This window comes from Cavia porcellus, unplaced genomic scaffold, assembly GCF_034190915.1.
Source record: "Cavia porcellus strain 051 isolate PalLab524CR breed Dunkin Hartley unplaced genomic scaffold, mCavPor4.1 scaffold_32, whole genome shotgun sequence".
Classification (NCBI taxonomy): domain Eukaryota; kingdom Metazoa; phylum Chordata; class Mammalia; order Rodentia; family Caviidae; genus Cavia; species Cavia porcellus.
In genome coordinates, this window is record NW_026947515.1 from 44936988 (window position 1) to 44951281 (window position 14294).

The following is a 14294-nucleotide window of genomic DNA, read 5'->3' on the forward strand; positions in this document are numbered from 1 at the left end:
TTATAGCATTTACTTATAGTAACAAAAACTGCAGCATCCAGAACCTCCAACAATAGAAGAACAGTTAAATGTGCGTATTTTCTCTAATAGAGTGGAAGGATAAACAACTAAATACTCCTATGGTTGCCTTTGGGTGATTGGACTGATTATGAACTTTCTAATCCCTCCCCTCTTTGGCTTAATGAAGACATGTTATCAGAAAAATGAGAATAGTTTGTCAACTAACAGTAATGAGTTATCACTTAATTGTTTATTCCAAAAATTTACTAAAAATTCAAGGCAAAATATGTCTTTTTGTTGATTTTGATTAGGAAGCAGCTTTCCTTCTCTCTTTTTTTTTTTTTTTGTCTTTTTCCTTTTTATCTGTACCGGGGATCGAGCTCACGACTGCCTGCTTGCAAGGCAGGTGCTTATGCCGCTGAGCTAAGTCCCCAGCCCCTATTCCTTCTCCTCTTTCAGACCAAGAACTGCTTTTCATTCACAGTTAAGCCATAGGTCAAATGCCCTTCCAACTTAACCTTAAGAAATAAAATTTAAAAAGCATTAGGTTTTTCAGAGTCACAGAGTTTAGTTATTAATTTGCTGCGGGTATTTAATAGGAACAAAAAATCTGCCAACGTTATGATCAGCTCATGGAGGCATGGGAGAAAAAAGTGGACAGAATAGAAAATAATCCCCGAAGGAAAGCTAAAGAAAGCAAAACAAGGGAGTACTATGAAAAGCAGTTTCCAGAAATTCGAAAACAAAGAGAACAGCAAGAAAGATTTCAGCGGTAAGTAGTTTGATGTTTGATAATTGTGATGGTTTCCTTGAAATCACACTTTTGTTTCCCAATATTCATTATTTCCTGAATTTGATCAATAGAAAAATTTACAAAGAACTTTTAAATTGAATATGGAGTTTCATTATCAACCAGTAAAGAGTGTATCTTCATAAATTTAATATTATGTGTAATCATTGAGTTGAATCAAACTATAAGTGAATGTTTTGAAATTAATTTTTCAGTTCTTCAAAAAAAAAATCATTTGTAGAAATGAATAGACTGGATTGTCCCTTAGTAATTAGCTTCAAAATCAAAAGCACTGAATTGATTTGCCTATTAAGAGTTTTTTTGCTTTTGGTAGGTATGGTAGTTTGTGATTCATTTTTACTTTTAGTGAACAAATGTTTTGCAAATGTCTTAAAAGTTTTATTTTTCTTCTTCATTATTTCATATAAAAGCCCCTTTATTTACAATTAAGATTTTATGAGGTATACTGGATTTTATGAGATTTCGCTTGTTTTTAAAGTGTTTAATTTCTTTTTCTAAGGCTGCTATCCAATTCTCTAGATACTGACAACAGATTGTTAACACAGGGACATGGCATCAATAACTGTTTTTCTAGGACTTTTCCATAATTAGTTCTATCATTTGAACTTGGACATGTAACCTTGAAATCTCAGTTTTAGCATAAGCATTTAACTTAAAAGTATTTACTCAATATAATATTTAAGGTTTCTTCTCTGACTTTCACTTGGTTAAAAAAATCCTGTTCAAAAAATAATCTGTCGTAATTTAATTGGTCTGTCTTCTTTATCAAAGATCTTTAAATATAGTTATGATTTATCCTTCATATTTAGAGTTGGGCAAAGAGGAGCTGGTCTTTCAGCAACCATTGCTAGGAGTGAGCATGAGATTTCTGAAATTATTGATGGTCTCTCTGAACAGGAGGTAAGAAAATAAACTGATTTAATTCAAGTTAATTAAAAACTTATTATTAAAGTGTTCAGTCTTTTAAATCCAGGGTTTACTTGTATATAAAAGAGGGAATTTTAGGTGTTGGGTTTTGAATTATTCCAAAGACTGTAACCAAATCGTTGAAGAATTTTAAACAAGGCAATCTGGTGATGATACTGGCATTTCACAAAGATGCCTTTTGCAGCAGAAAAACCTGGAGAGAGATGAGAAGACTGTTACGATTAAAAAATGAGGATCCAGGTTCAGCACGGTGGTACATGCTTACAGTCCCAGCACTCTGGAAGCCTGAGGCAGGAGGATGGCAAGCTCAAGTCCACCTTGGGCAGCTTAGCAAAACTCTGTATTAAAATAAAAAGTTCCAGGTGATGCACCACAGTGCAAAGGCCCCAGGATCAATCCTCAACCCCTTCCCGCCTCAACTAGATACACATCAGGGCAGGAGTGGTAGGGTAGCAGAGACGGACAAGCAGGTCCTGATTAATAGGACACAGTAGTAGAAGGCAGAGTGGACCAGATGGATGGAGTGTGGCATGGGAAAAGGAATGGAAAGAGACTTCCTGGCTTTCAGGTTCAAGCACTGAGCTGGTGGTACTAGTTTCTAAAGTTCCGAAGCAACTTCGTAGATGGCCTCATGTTGTTTAAAGTCTGTTTTTTAGCCACACAATTGGGAGAGAGTTGAACTGGAAAGTTAGAACTAAGTCATCTGTATGCAGGTCAGGTAGTTGCAGGCATGGTGGTAACGTAAGTGAAGGGGCAAGCGAACAAGTGTATGGATATGAAAACCAAATGCAGAGGAGGTTCATTCTGCTGAACAAAAATGCCATTTCACTAATTTTTACACAGAAGATACATTTTTAAAATAATTTATAAATAATCCAGCCCAACATTACTTTCCCACAACAGAACTAATTGGTATCTGGTTAGTTTATCTACATTTATTTGTGTTCAGTAATTATATATGATCACCTTGAATGTCATCTTCTTGAATGTAATTATTATACTTTGGAGCTGTCTTTGGATTTCCTGTTCCTAATGTTTAGTAGTACATTAATAAATAAATAGTACTATTAAATCTATGTTCAGAGTATCTATTAAAGTTGGTCCAAAAGGCATCTGCTATTTATTGGTTTAAACTCATTTTGTTTCTATAATAACCGATTTTCTTAAATGTCTCAAAATTCTGAGTCTTATTTGTTGTAGTCATTCCCTTAAGTAACAATCAAAATTATTAGTCTTATATGTTTCAGAATAAATGTAAAGAACAAATAAATATATAAGTTGTATTAGCTCCTAGAAATGAAAATATTTTGAGGATTTAAATATGTACTTAATACTTCATTTGCAAAACTAAGGTAGATTTAATCTAAAATGTTGAATAATTTAGAAATAATAAATTAAGTAAAGTTCTTGCATGTATACTGTTTAGCAGATTTAAAAATAAAAGGTAAGCTGGGCATGGTGGCCCATACTGTCAGGAGGATCACAGGTTTGATGCTACACTGGGCAATTTAATGAGACCTTAACTCAAAACAAATAGGGCAGGGGTGTGGCTGAGTGGTAGAATGCTTGCCTAGTATGTTCAAGGGCTTAGGTTCAATTTCCGTTACCACAAAAGGAACACAAAGCCCTTAAAAAGCAGTGTCATGAATTCCTGTATTCTACCTTTCCCTGCTACTTAATTTGGCCAATAGTTTTTCTTTCTGTGGCTATTATTAGTTTAGGTTGTGGGGTTAATTACATGTTTGCTTTTTAGAAAAGGTAAATTTTAGGTTTATAGCTACTACTTAAAATTGCTGTGCTAAGTATTTCAGGTATATTATCACACTTAAACTCTGAAAATTCTGGGACGTAGAGACTGTTTGAAATGAAGAAAAAAAAAAAAAAAAAAAGAAGGCAATTACAGGTTAGATAATTTACTGAGGTCCCCAAACTGATAAGTAATGGAACAAGATGTCCAGCCCAGGCAGCCTGACTCTGGTATCCTGTGTCTTTCCCATGTCTATATTCAGTCAGGTACATTCTTCTAGCATATATAAACATCTTCTCTGTTAGGTATGACTTTGTTTCAGGAATTGGGAATACAATGGTTAAGTAAATAAACCATCAGAATAATCAATGTTGGTTTATTTTGGTTTTTTGAGACAGGATCTTTCTATGTAGTTCAAAATAGCCTTGAACTCATTGTGTATTCCAGGCTGCTGGGGATGCTCTTGTCTCAGCCTCCTGGTGCTAGGATTACAAGAAAGCCCCATATGTCTGGATTCCAGACTGGGCTTTTTTTTTCCTTGTGGCCGTGGCAGGGGTGGGGTAGAGTCGGGTAGGAGTTACCAGGAAAGAACTCAGGGCCTTGCTTGCATGGACTATGTTTTAAAAATGTGTTTTCCATGAGATTTCCTCCAGGACAAAGAGTGTTTGTACAGTTTGTCATTTTATTATATCTGTGGTAGAATTCTGTCAGTATTTGATGTGGCACACTATTTGGGCTTCATGATCAAATAAAAGTATATCATGTGTTCTTAAAACTTATTTCAGAATTCTCTTCACATTAGCCATGGAAGAGATGAAAAACTATAAATTATGAATTCTATGAACTACCTTAAATCTCAGATTGGTTTTTTTACCCCCAGTCAGATTTTATTGGTACCTCAGATTGTTGTTGTACCACTCCAAGTAGACTTCTTCATGGTGATTTTTCCTTCCTTTTTAAGTTTTGGTATTCTGCTTTCCCAAGGAGATAATCCAGTGTTTTTGGTCCTTTGATATATGTAACTTTTTAGAGACAATTTCACTCGAGCATTTCTGTGCACTGTTATTTAATGTCAAGGCCTCACCCTTTTCTGTAACTACTTTGTGAGTTATTTAATAGCATTTGAATGCATCACGGATTTATTTCTGTCTGGACTGTGTGAGATACATTTTTTTTGGAACATATTAACCTTGTTGTCTTGGAAAATTATCTCTCAAACTGTAAATACATAATATACATCATAATACATAGTATCAAAACAAGAGTTTTCATTTTTCTTACAGCAGTTTACTTAGGAGCTTTAAAACATAACTACTCATAATATATTACTTTTTAAATCATCTCTAAAGTGTATGATTGAGAGGAAACCTCTTTCTTGAAATTTGTAGCTATAATACCTGCATTGACTAAATTTTGTGTTAACTTTCTTTGCTTATTTTTCTATAGATTTTCCTAGAGAACATGCAAGCATTCCCAACAATTTTATCTCTTGAGGTGATTTTAAGCTAATGAGTCTGCCTTCAGTACTGATGTTCAAACAGTTTGATAGTATCCCACAAAATTAGAGACTTTGGAGCTTGGTGGAATACATCAATGCTAGATTCTACGTAGCATACATAAGGCCCTCACTTCAATCTCCAGTACTACCACACACACAAAAATATTAGACTTTGTAAGGACTTGACTAGTGGCAATATCTACCTTTATGTGGAAAATTTCAGGAGAAATCTGTATTTGGGTAAATATTTGTAATTTTAATAAGTTTTTTAAAAATGAAAGTTGATGATTTTAAACATTCTAAATTAAATCTGGGAAAAAATAAATTGTATACAGTTGGGGATGGTGGTGCTCACCTATAATACCAGCATTGGGAAGGCTGCGGCAGGAGGATCACCATGAGTTTAAGGCCAGCCCAGACTACATAGTAAGACCTCATCTCAAAACAAAAGCAGACATTGTATTCATGTAACAGAATTGTGATTGAAACCAGTATAAATGCTAAAGACAGTGGTCTTAAAAGTTTAAAATGTGGAAGCCAGCTGTGGGAGAGCACTTGGAGGCTTAGGCAGGACGATTGCCATGAATTTGAGGCTAGCCTGTGCTACACAGTGAATTCAAGACCAACCTGAACTACATAGCAAGACCCTGTCTCAAAATAAAAAACCCAGAAGATAGTGTTAAAATTTTAGTGAAAGGATTATATAAAATTAGTAAAAAGTATTTAGTATGTGGGCTTAGGTAATTTAAGATCAGGGACTTAAAGATTTTGATGCCTGGTTGCTTATATTTTATTGTTCTCTAAAATGATTCTAAGATTAGTTTTCTAAAATGTTGACACTAGTTTCTAAATGATACTGTATGATAATAAATACTTCATAAAATCATTACATTAATGAACTTGATGTCATTTTATATCTTCTAGATCTAAAATATCTTCTATGTACCTTATTCACTTAAGAAAGGAACTTTTACCAAAGAACAGTTATAAGACAAACATGTAATCTCTGCATCTGTCATTTAGTGAATTCTGTGTGTAATTACTATTTGTTAGGTGCTATTTTCATTAAAACCATGTTTTTAAATGTTTATAGGAGAATTATTGTATGACCTTTTAAAGTTTGTAGTTTAATTATAAGTAAACTGCCTTTTTTTTTCCCCCCAGAATAATGAGAAACAGATGCGGCAGCTCTCTGTGATCCCACCTATGATGTTTGATGCAGAACAAAGACGGGTCAAGTTCATTAACATGAATGGGCTTATGGAGGACCCTATGAAGGTTTATAAAGATAGGCAGTTTATGAATGTTTGGACTGACCATGAGAAGGAGATCTTTAAGGACAAGTAATTTAAATTTCAAATTATCGTCTAAGTGTAAAAGTATATGGCATTTACTTGTAAATCGAACTGTTTCCTCATTGTCAATTTGATCCCATTTTGACATTGAATTGGATATTATGAAAACTAGAGTATTTTGATCTTCACATAAATGTATAGGTGGGAAAATAGGTAACAAGAATTGAAGAAACAATCATTTTAAGAAAGGTTCCCAGATTTGGAAGCTGTGGACATCACTTTGGGGAGTTTTTTTGTTTTTGTTTTTCTGACAGCACTAGGGATTAAACCCAGGGCCTTTGCACTGAGCTATATCCCAAACAGTTTTTCTTTTTTGTTGTGAGACAGGGTCTCACCGAGTTGCCCAAGTTGGAACTAACTTCTGTCCTCCTGCCTCAGCCTTCCACTATACAGGGAATTTAGGCTTGCACCACCACACTTGGTTTGGGAAGTTTTTTTAAAATACAGAGTTCTTTGCCATAAAGCAATCTAATCAGTGCCTAGTAGATGGTTCCCAGACTTCTACCCTTTAAAAGTCTCTCATGATTCTGCAGTTGTTACTCAAATTGATAAGAGGGAAATCACTGAAAATTAGTCTACATAATATTTCTTTCCTAAGGTTTTCTTCTTAAATTATTAAAATGTGCATATATATGTTTTTATTTTTGTTTTACTTAGGTTTATTCAGCATCCTAAAAACTTTGGACTGATTGCATCATACTTGGAAAGAAAGGTAAGAAATGGTTTTCATTGAGAGTATCAGCAGATCTGTGATGGAGTTATTTCAGAATTTTTGTGCTGCCATACCTGGCTGGCTTTAGTACTTTTGAACAAAATATTTAGAAGGACATTTTGAATACTTGCCTATGAGACATGAAACAAAATTTACTTACAAATTAATAGTAAAATATTTGAGTGGTTCTGATTGTTCTTTCTACCTTTAAAATAACTTGGACTAAGACAGACAACTATAACTATTTGCAGAGGTATTATGTGTATTTTTAGAGCCCGCATGTGCCTTAAAATACTAGCAATATATGCTCTAATTTATATTTGGGACTATTAGAAATTTGCCTTGGAAGTATTTTATTTAAATTTTAAAAAACTTTATTGAATTATGGGAAATGTACTCTTTCCTTTACAGAGTGTCCCGGATTGTGTTTTGTATTACTATTTAACCAAGAAAAATGAGAATTATAAAGCCCTAGTCAGAAGAAATTATGGAAAGCGCAGAGGCAGAAACCAGGTATGTTTCATGACTGTGGGTGAAACTAATTGAGTAGCAAGACAAAAAAAATGTTAGAACAGGAGCTTTGAACTTAATGTATATTTTAGAGGTTACTGTCTATTAGGATGATGTGAATACTATAAGTATTTTGAAATGTTTTCTTTTTCTTATATTTTGTTACTAGTATGATACAATTAATTTGAAAAGTTTCCTATTTTCCTGTTATCTGAATCTGTATTTCAACATCAGTAATAATCATGTAATTAAATAAGAGGCCCAATTGTCACGTTACCTAATATTAACATCTTCAAGCAGTTCTTTTGTCTCAGCAGGGGACAGGCAGAGTAAGAGAGGGGAAGATAGCTTGAGAGCTAGAGTAGGTGATTGTTTATTGAAATGCTGGGAACCTAATCTTACTTCATTTGGGGAAGTTTAGATAGTTTTAGCTGTAAACAGTTTACCTAAAAGGGCAGTGTTTTGCAAGAATGTTTTTACAGTTGCAGATCACTGCTTTCAAAACTTTGCCCCAGAATAGCCAGCCGGTCAGCAGCTGTTACAGCTCATGTAGGTATTTCCAGTGGGCTGCTGTGGTGGTGCTGTCGCCTGATGCTGTCCTCACCCAGATAGACCGTGCAGTGTGGACTTTCATTCATGAGCTCTAATAGATGCTGGCTGTTAGATTCCTGTTCGCTTCCGTTTTCCTGTTCAGCTCACTCTTCGGCATAGTCAGGTGTTTGTCCTTTTCTTCCCTTGTGAGGCCTACTGTGCAGACAGAGCTTTCTTTTGACTTAGTTCTCTAATTATTCAGAATTACAACCTTATGTTTTCTGGGTGTCTCCTACCATCTCAGAATGTGTTTACTTATTCTTTGGAACTAGCATGTCTTTGTTGAAAAAAGTGCAGGTAATATTTAATGAATTAACTGTGCAAAATGCTGATAGAGGCTGAGTAAGCTGAAACTTGTAAGCATGCATTTTAGTGGACTGGTGACCATTATACTGAGATGAAAAAGATGACTAGATGGTAAGGAAATGGTCATAAATAGTGTACTCATTATAAAAATTGTAAAAAGGAGTAGTGAAATGGTCTGGTAGGCTGTAAAGGATCAGAAGGGAGAGAAAAGCACCTTCTTATACTCTGAATAGTACCACAGAGACATAGGTGATCGTGGAACTCCATAAAGATACACTGACTGAAGAGGACTAAATTGAATATAGGAAGTACCTTTCCACCAGTGATGGAAGTATTGCCAGGACTTTTCTTCCTGCTTCCTCCAAAGAAAGTGGTATCTTTCTTTGGATCCTCTGTGCTGCTTTAGCCCGATACTCTGGGAATCTCTTACGCAAGGTTCAACTATACTTCTTCTTCTTCTTTGTTTTTTAAGTTACACATTTTTAATTATTGACTTATTTATTACAAAAATAATACAACTTTGTTAGTAGTATTAGTTTTAAGGATTATATGTTATATTTAAATTTTTCAGTTCTACACAAGGATGTAAGGTGGTACTATTATGTCTTATCTTTGCCAGATGTGGAGAAAACTCCCAACATAAAGTTTTGTATGGCAAGGAGTCTCTTTCATTCTGAGACACTTGTCTTCCATGTGTGTTCTCTGGGATGTTTCACCTGTCTCTTTGGCACAGTTCCCCACCAGTGTTCTCGTCTCACATTCATTTCATTTTGCTTAGTAACCTCAGCACTGCTCCAGAGTGAATTTGCAGGAATGACATTTGCCACATCCACCCATCCATCCCCTGAACTGAGGTCTTAGGGTACTTCCTCCAATACTTGTGGGCTCAGTTTTGGTCTGGTCAGCCCTTTCAGCAACTTAGTCCTGCACTCATTAGCTTTACAGTTATTACCTTGCGTATCCCCTCCAGTTTGTACTGTTTTGGCTCTTTCCTGGGGGTCTGGAAGAAGAGAGAATAAGGGACTGAGGCAGCCATCTCAGGCAAAAGAGTCTTGGCTCCATTTCTTGGTTGCTTGCGTACTTCTTTCTGTTTGTTTGTGTCAAAATGGATGGGTGACTTTTCAGAAATTAGGTGTTAAAGAGCTGAATCTCTTTAAAAAAATCCAAGTGACAGGTGAGAAGAGACAGGTGGCCTTCTCAGTACAAGAGTAATATCAGATATCTCTGTCTGCTCTGTTGAGAATAGATTTCAAAGAGTCAAGGGAAAAGGGAGAGACCAGTTAGGAGGTTATTATAATAGTCCCAGTGTATAAGACTTGAAGAAGGCTGTAGTGGGCAGTGACAAGGAATGCTCTGCTTCTGGCTGTGTGCATGTGTGTCTATATGTATGTGTTTTTGTGGTTTCAAGGATCAGCTCAGAGCCTGTGTGTGCTTGGTGAGTGCTCTACCACTGAGCTGCACCTTTATCCCCTGGACGTGTTTTTTTGAGAATGAATGCAATAGGTTTTGCTGATGGCTTTATTGTGGAGATGAAAGGACAGTAATTAAGGATAATGTGTAGTTTTGGCTTATGAAATTGCCATTTGCCATGATAGGTTAGTTCCATGTTGTCTGATGAAGAGAAGAGGCAAGAGTGTGACAGATTATTATGAGGGATTAGCTTGGATCAAATTGGAAGTTTGAAGTAGGAAGGGAAAACTTTTGAAGTAAACAGAACAAAGGAATTGATTTTTGCCAAATTCAGTGTATGTAGACATCTATTATTGGATGATTTGGTAGATGAATAAGATTGGGTTCTTGTTCTTTTGGTTTTTTGTGGGAGGGTACCAGGAATTGAGCTCATGACCTTGCACTTGCCAGGCAGTTGCCCCCAGCCCTGGGTCCTTGTTCTTTTATTTTTTTTTTTCCCTTTCTTTTTTGGGTCCTTGTTCTTGATAAAATGGCAGCACAGCAGAATCCAAGGAAGGTCTCACAGGAGCTTTTGAGCTGAATCTCAGAGTATATGGGAGATTGTCAGGCAAAGAGTAGCAGACTAAGGTGTTCAGGCAAGGGCGTGATAGTGTTAGGCCTGTTCAGGTGAGCTGGGAGCAGCAGACAAGAGCATGAGAAGGACGGGTTGAAGGGGAGTGTCCACTGGTCGTAGGATTTGTTGTGAGGTGACTGTAAGTCTGTTCTCATTAGGTTATGCAGCCTCTATTTTTCAGTTAAGTCAGGCTAGTATACAGTGCAAACTGATTTTCCTTTGAGTCATAATTTTAGCAAACATGACATCAAATATAACAAGATCTATACTTTGACTGACCATTCACTTTCCTCACTGTTCTTTTTTCTGGGCTTTGTCCACATACACATTTATATGTTTGTCACTTGAGTGTATGTTTTGAGTGTTTTGTTTCATTTCACTTTACTATCTATTGCTTTAATATTTTTTCATATTATTCCAGTCTTAGTAATAATCACAGCTGTCAACCACTTATTAAATGGACATTTCTCCTAAAAGTGTAAAAGCATGTGTTTTTTGTAGCATTATCTATAGTGATGAAAAGTTTGAAGCATACTAAGACATGTCTGTTGTTAGGAGGCTAGTTTAAAAATTTGTATATAGTTTATCAAAGTTTAAGGTAGATTTTGAGTGCTTTTGTGATAAGAATAGATGGGAATTACAAAAAAAGAGCAATGATTTCACATTTCCAAGGGGAAGCTTAGTGTTTTTAACTGTTGGATAGTCTAGATGCTGAGAGAGAGAAAGACTTTTTAAGTGCTATATTAAAAAGTGCCAGGTGGATTTTTTTTTTTTTTTTGAGACAGGGTTTCACTGCACTGTTCAAACTGGCCTTGAATTCACTTTGTACCCCATACTGGTCTCAAACTCACAGTGATCCTCTTGCCTCAGCCTCCTGAGCACTGGGATTATAGGCTTGCATCACCACACCCAGACTGGACTAATTCTTTTTTTTGTTTTTTTTTTAATTTTTTTTTATTAATCTGCACCAGGGATTGAATTTAGGACCATGTGTTTACAAAGCAGGTGCTTATGCCGCTGAGCTAAATCCCTAGCCCCTTGGACTGATTCTTAATAAATGACTACCAGTTACATTGTAAACGATTAACATAATCATTTCAGAATTTAGATTGATATTATAATTTATTATCACAGTTTGAGAAGCTGTTTTGGTTACCTTTGAATCCCACAAATGATGGTTTATTCTAGCAGCAAATTGCCCGTCCCTCACAAGAAGAAAAAGTAGAAGAAAAGGAAGAAGATAAAGCAGAAAAAACAGACAAAAAAGAAGAGGAAAAGAAAGAAGAAGAAGAAAAGGATGAGAAGGAGGACTCTAAGTGAGTTAAATAATATAATTATTTTAAATAATGGAGCTGAATGTGTTAAGGTATTAGAAAAAAGAATCAGGGGGCTGGGGATTTAGCTCAGCGGTATAAGCACCTACTTTGCAAGCAGGCGGTCGTGAGTTCGATCCCCAGTACTGATTTAAAAAAAAAAAAAAAGAATCAATGGGGTATACATTTTCACCATCTAATAGTTATTTAGTATGATTAAGAAATAGAGTATTCCAGCACATGTAACTTCTGGTTTACTTTAAAAATTTATTTTCCAGGCAAGAGTTACTACTTTCAGGGGCTGAGGATACAGCGCAGTGGCATAAGCTCTTGCCTGACAAGCAAAAGGTCTACAATTCGATTCCTGTTACCACCAAAAAAAATATTACTACTTTCAGAGAAATGGGCTACCATAATAGGTACCCAGCACCAAGATATATTTTATAATTTGATCTTTGAGGTGTAAGATTCCTGACTCATTTTTAACCAGAGATGGCATGCATCTGAGGCTATATAAATGCTAAGAAAGGAATAATTTTCGCTAATGTATTCCAAGTTTTTTTACTTGATCCTATAAAATAGTTCCTGATTTTTTTCCTGGTTATGAAAGCAATTCTTAAAGTATTATAAAAAATCGGAAAAAGATAGGAATATAATGAAAACTACCTTATTTTGTGAGAGACTGTTACGTTGATGCTTTTGTGCACATCTAGAGGCAGAGTGGCACGGAGGCCCCAAGAGCTGTTTGGCAGCTGTCTTTTCCTTCTCCCTCCCCTTCACTCCTTTCCTCTTCTCTCCCCTCCACTTCCCTCCCTGTCCCTTTTTTAGGACTGATATTTGCCCTGAGCTACATTTCCAAGCTCTTTTTTAAAAATTTTTTGTTTGTTTATTTTTTGAGACATGGTCTTGCTGTGTAGCTCAGGCTGGCCTTGGACTCATAGTGTAACTGAACCTGGCCTCAAACTTGTGCCAGTCTTCCTGCCTCGGCCTCTTGATGCTAAGATTACAGGCATGCGCTGCTACGCCTGGCTGCTTTTTTTTGTTTTATTTTGTTTTGTTTTTTTGTTTTTGGTACTGGGGATTGGACTCAATGACCTTGCACTTGCCAAGGCTCACTTGTGCCACTGAGCTAAATCCCTGGCCCCTATGCCTGGCTTCTTAAGATTTGTATCTTGATGCAGGCTACACTGAATTGCCTAGTCTGAGTTTGAACTTGAGAACCTTATGCCTCAGCCTCCCAGGGTGCTGGGATTAAAGGCACGTACTCCCACACACAGCTATGTGTGACTTCTTTTATTTAGCGTAAATGCCTTTGAGATTCATTCAGTTTGTTGGCACATATCTAGAATTTGTTCTTTTAAAATATTGGAGCTGAGCGTATTATTTAAGATTTATAGATTATAAACAATTCAAGTTGCCTATGTCACTTGACATAGTTTAAAAAGGGTAATATATTTGTGTTTTTCTAGTTTTACCTTTTATGAAAATACTTGTAAAGAAACAAAACTATTTTTCTTTTTTTCTTTTTTTTCTTTTTCCTTTTTATCGGTACCGGGGATCGAACTCACGACCGCCTGCTTGCAAGGCAGGTGCTTATGCCGCTGAGCAAAATCCCCAGCCCCTATTTTTCTTTTTTTAGTTTAAGGTAGACATTTTTCATATCACATAAGCAGTGTTTCTGCTTATGAGAATCTCCTATATCTTCCTCCCTGTTTTTGAAAACTATATTTTAAGTTTTTCTTAAAATTCTTTAATTATTTAACAAGTATTTTATTTACTACTCAAGTGAGCTAAGTTTTAGCGAAGATGCAAAAAAATGGATAAAGTATATACTATTTCTTGGTAGTTTATAAATTTATAGAGGAAAACTAGACAAAGAGTGAGTAGTATTTTTAAAGAAGAAAAAATCTTGGAAAATAAATGAGTAGAACCAGTATGTGTTGTAGATTGACCATGGTCGAGGTTACTTCTGTTTGGATGGTTGAGTGTACCAGGACAGAGCTCGAGATCAGTAGGGGGAATAACAGAAGAGCTGTGCTGTGTTGAGACCTGGTAGGTAATGACTGCGTTAGACTGGAACATAGTGTGCCTGAGAATAAAAGTGAAAGGTGGCTGGGGGAAAGGAAGGAGGGGGAGCACCCTCCCGGGCCATGTGTCCAATGGCTTACCTCCTCTGAATAGACTGCAGCTCCCAAATCAGTGCAGCTATAAACTCATTAATAGACTAATCCACTGATGAGTTTCACTCGCCCATGATCCAGTCACCTCCCAGAATTCCTATCTATGAGCGCACCCCAGAATTCCCACCTATGAGTATACGAGGCTTTGGGGGACATCAGATATTTATAAATCATTACAGGGAGAAAATTAAAGATGGTGTCAGATTTGTAAACCCGAGTGTTTATGAACCTGTTGTACTATTAAAAGTTTAGAGAATGAGGTGGGGCAAGAAGCAGAATGATGAGGGTGACCATGTTGTTACATATATTGTTTTGTATGGA

General features: G+C 36.1%; 1 protein-coding gene across 18 annotated transcripts in view; it reads left to right on the plus strand.

The window, feature by feature from the left end:
- Ncor1 (nuclear receptor corepressor 1) overlaps positions 1–14294 on the plus strand; it is a 152723-nt gene that overhangs the window by 61909 nt on the left and 76520 nt on the right. For 13 of the 18 annotated variants that reach the window (XM_063242447.1, XM_063242441.1, XM_063242453.1 and 10 more), the window contains 6 exons: positions 600–772; positions 1621–1711; positions 6148–6326; positions 6996–7050; positions 7462–7563; positions 11669–11796. In XM_063242447.1, coding sequence (XP_063098517.1) covers positions 600–772; positions 1621–1711; positions 6148–6326; positions 6996–7050; positions 7462–7563; positions 11669–11796 — 728 coding nt within the window. The remainder of the gene's footprint in view (positions 1–599; positions 773–1620; positions 1712–6147; positions 6327–6995; positions 7051–7461; positions 7564–11668; positions 11797–14294) is intronic. The other 5 variants (XM_063242444.1, XM_063242451.1, XM_063242459.1 and 2 more) reach the window with 1 other exon arrangement.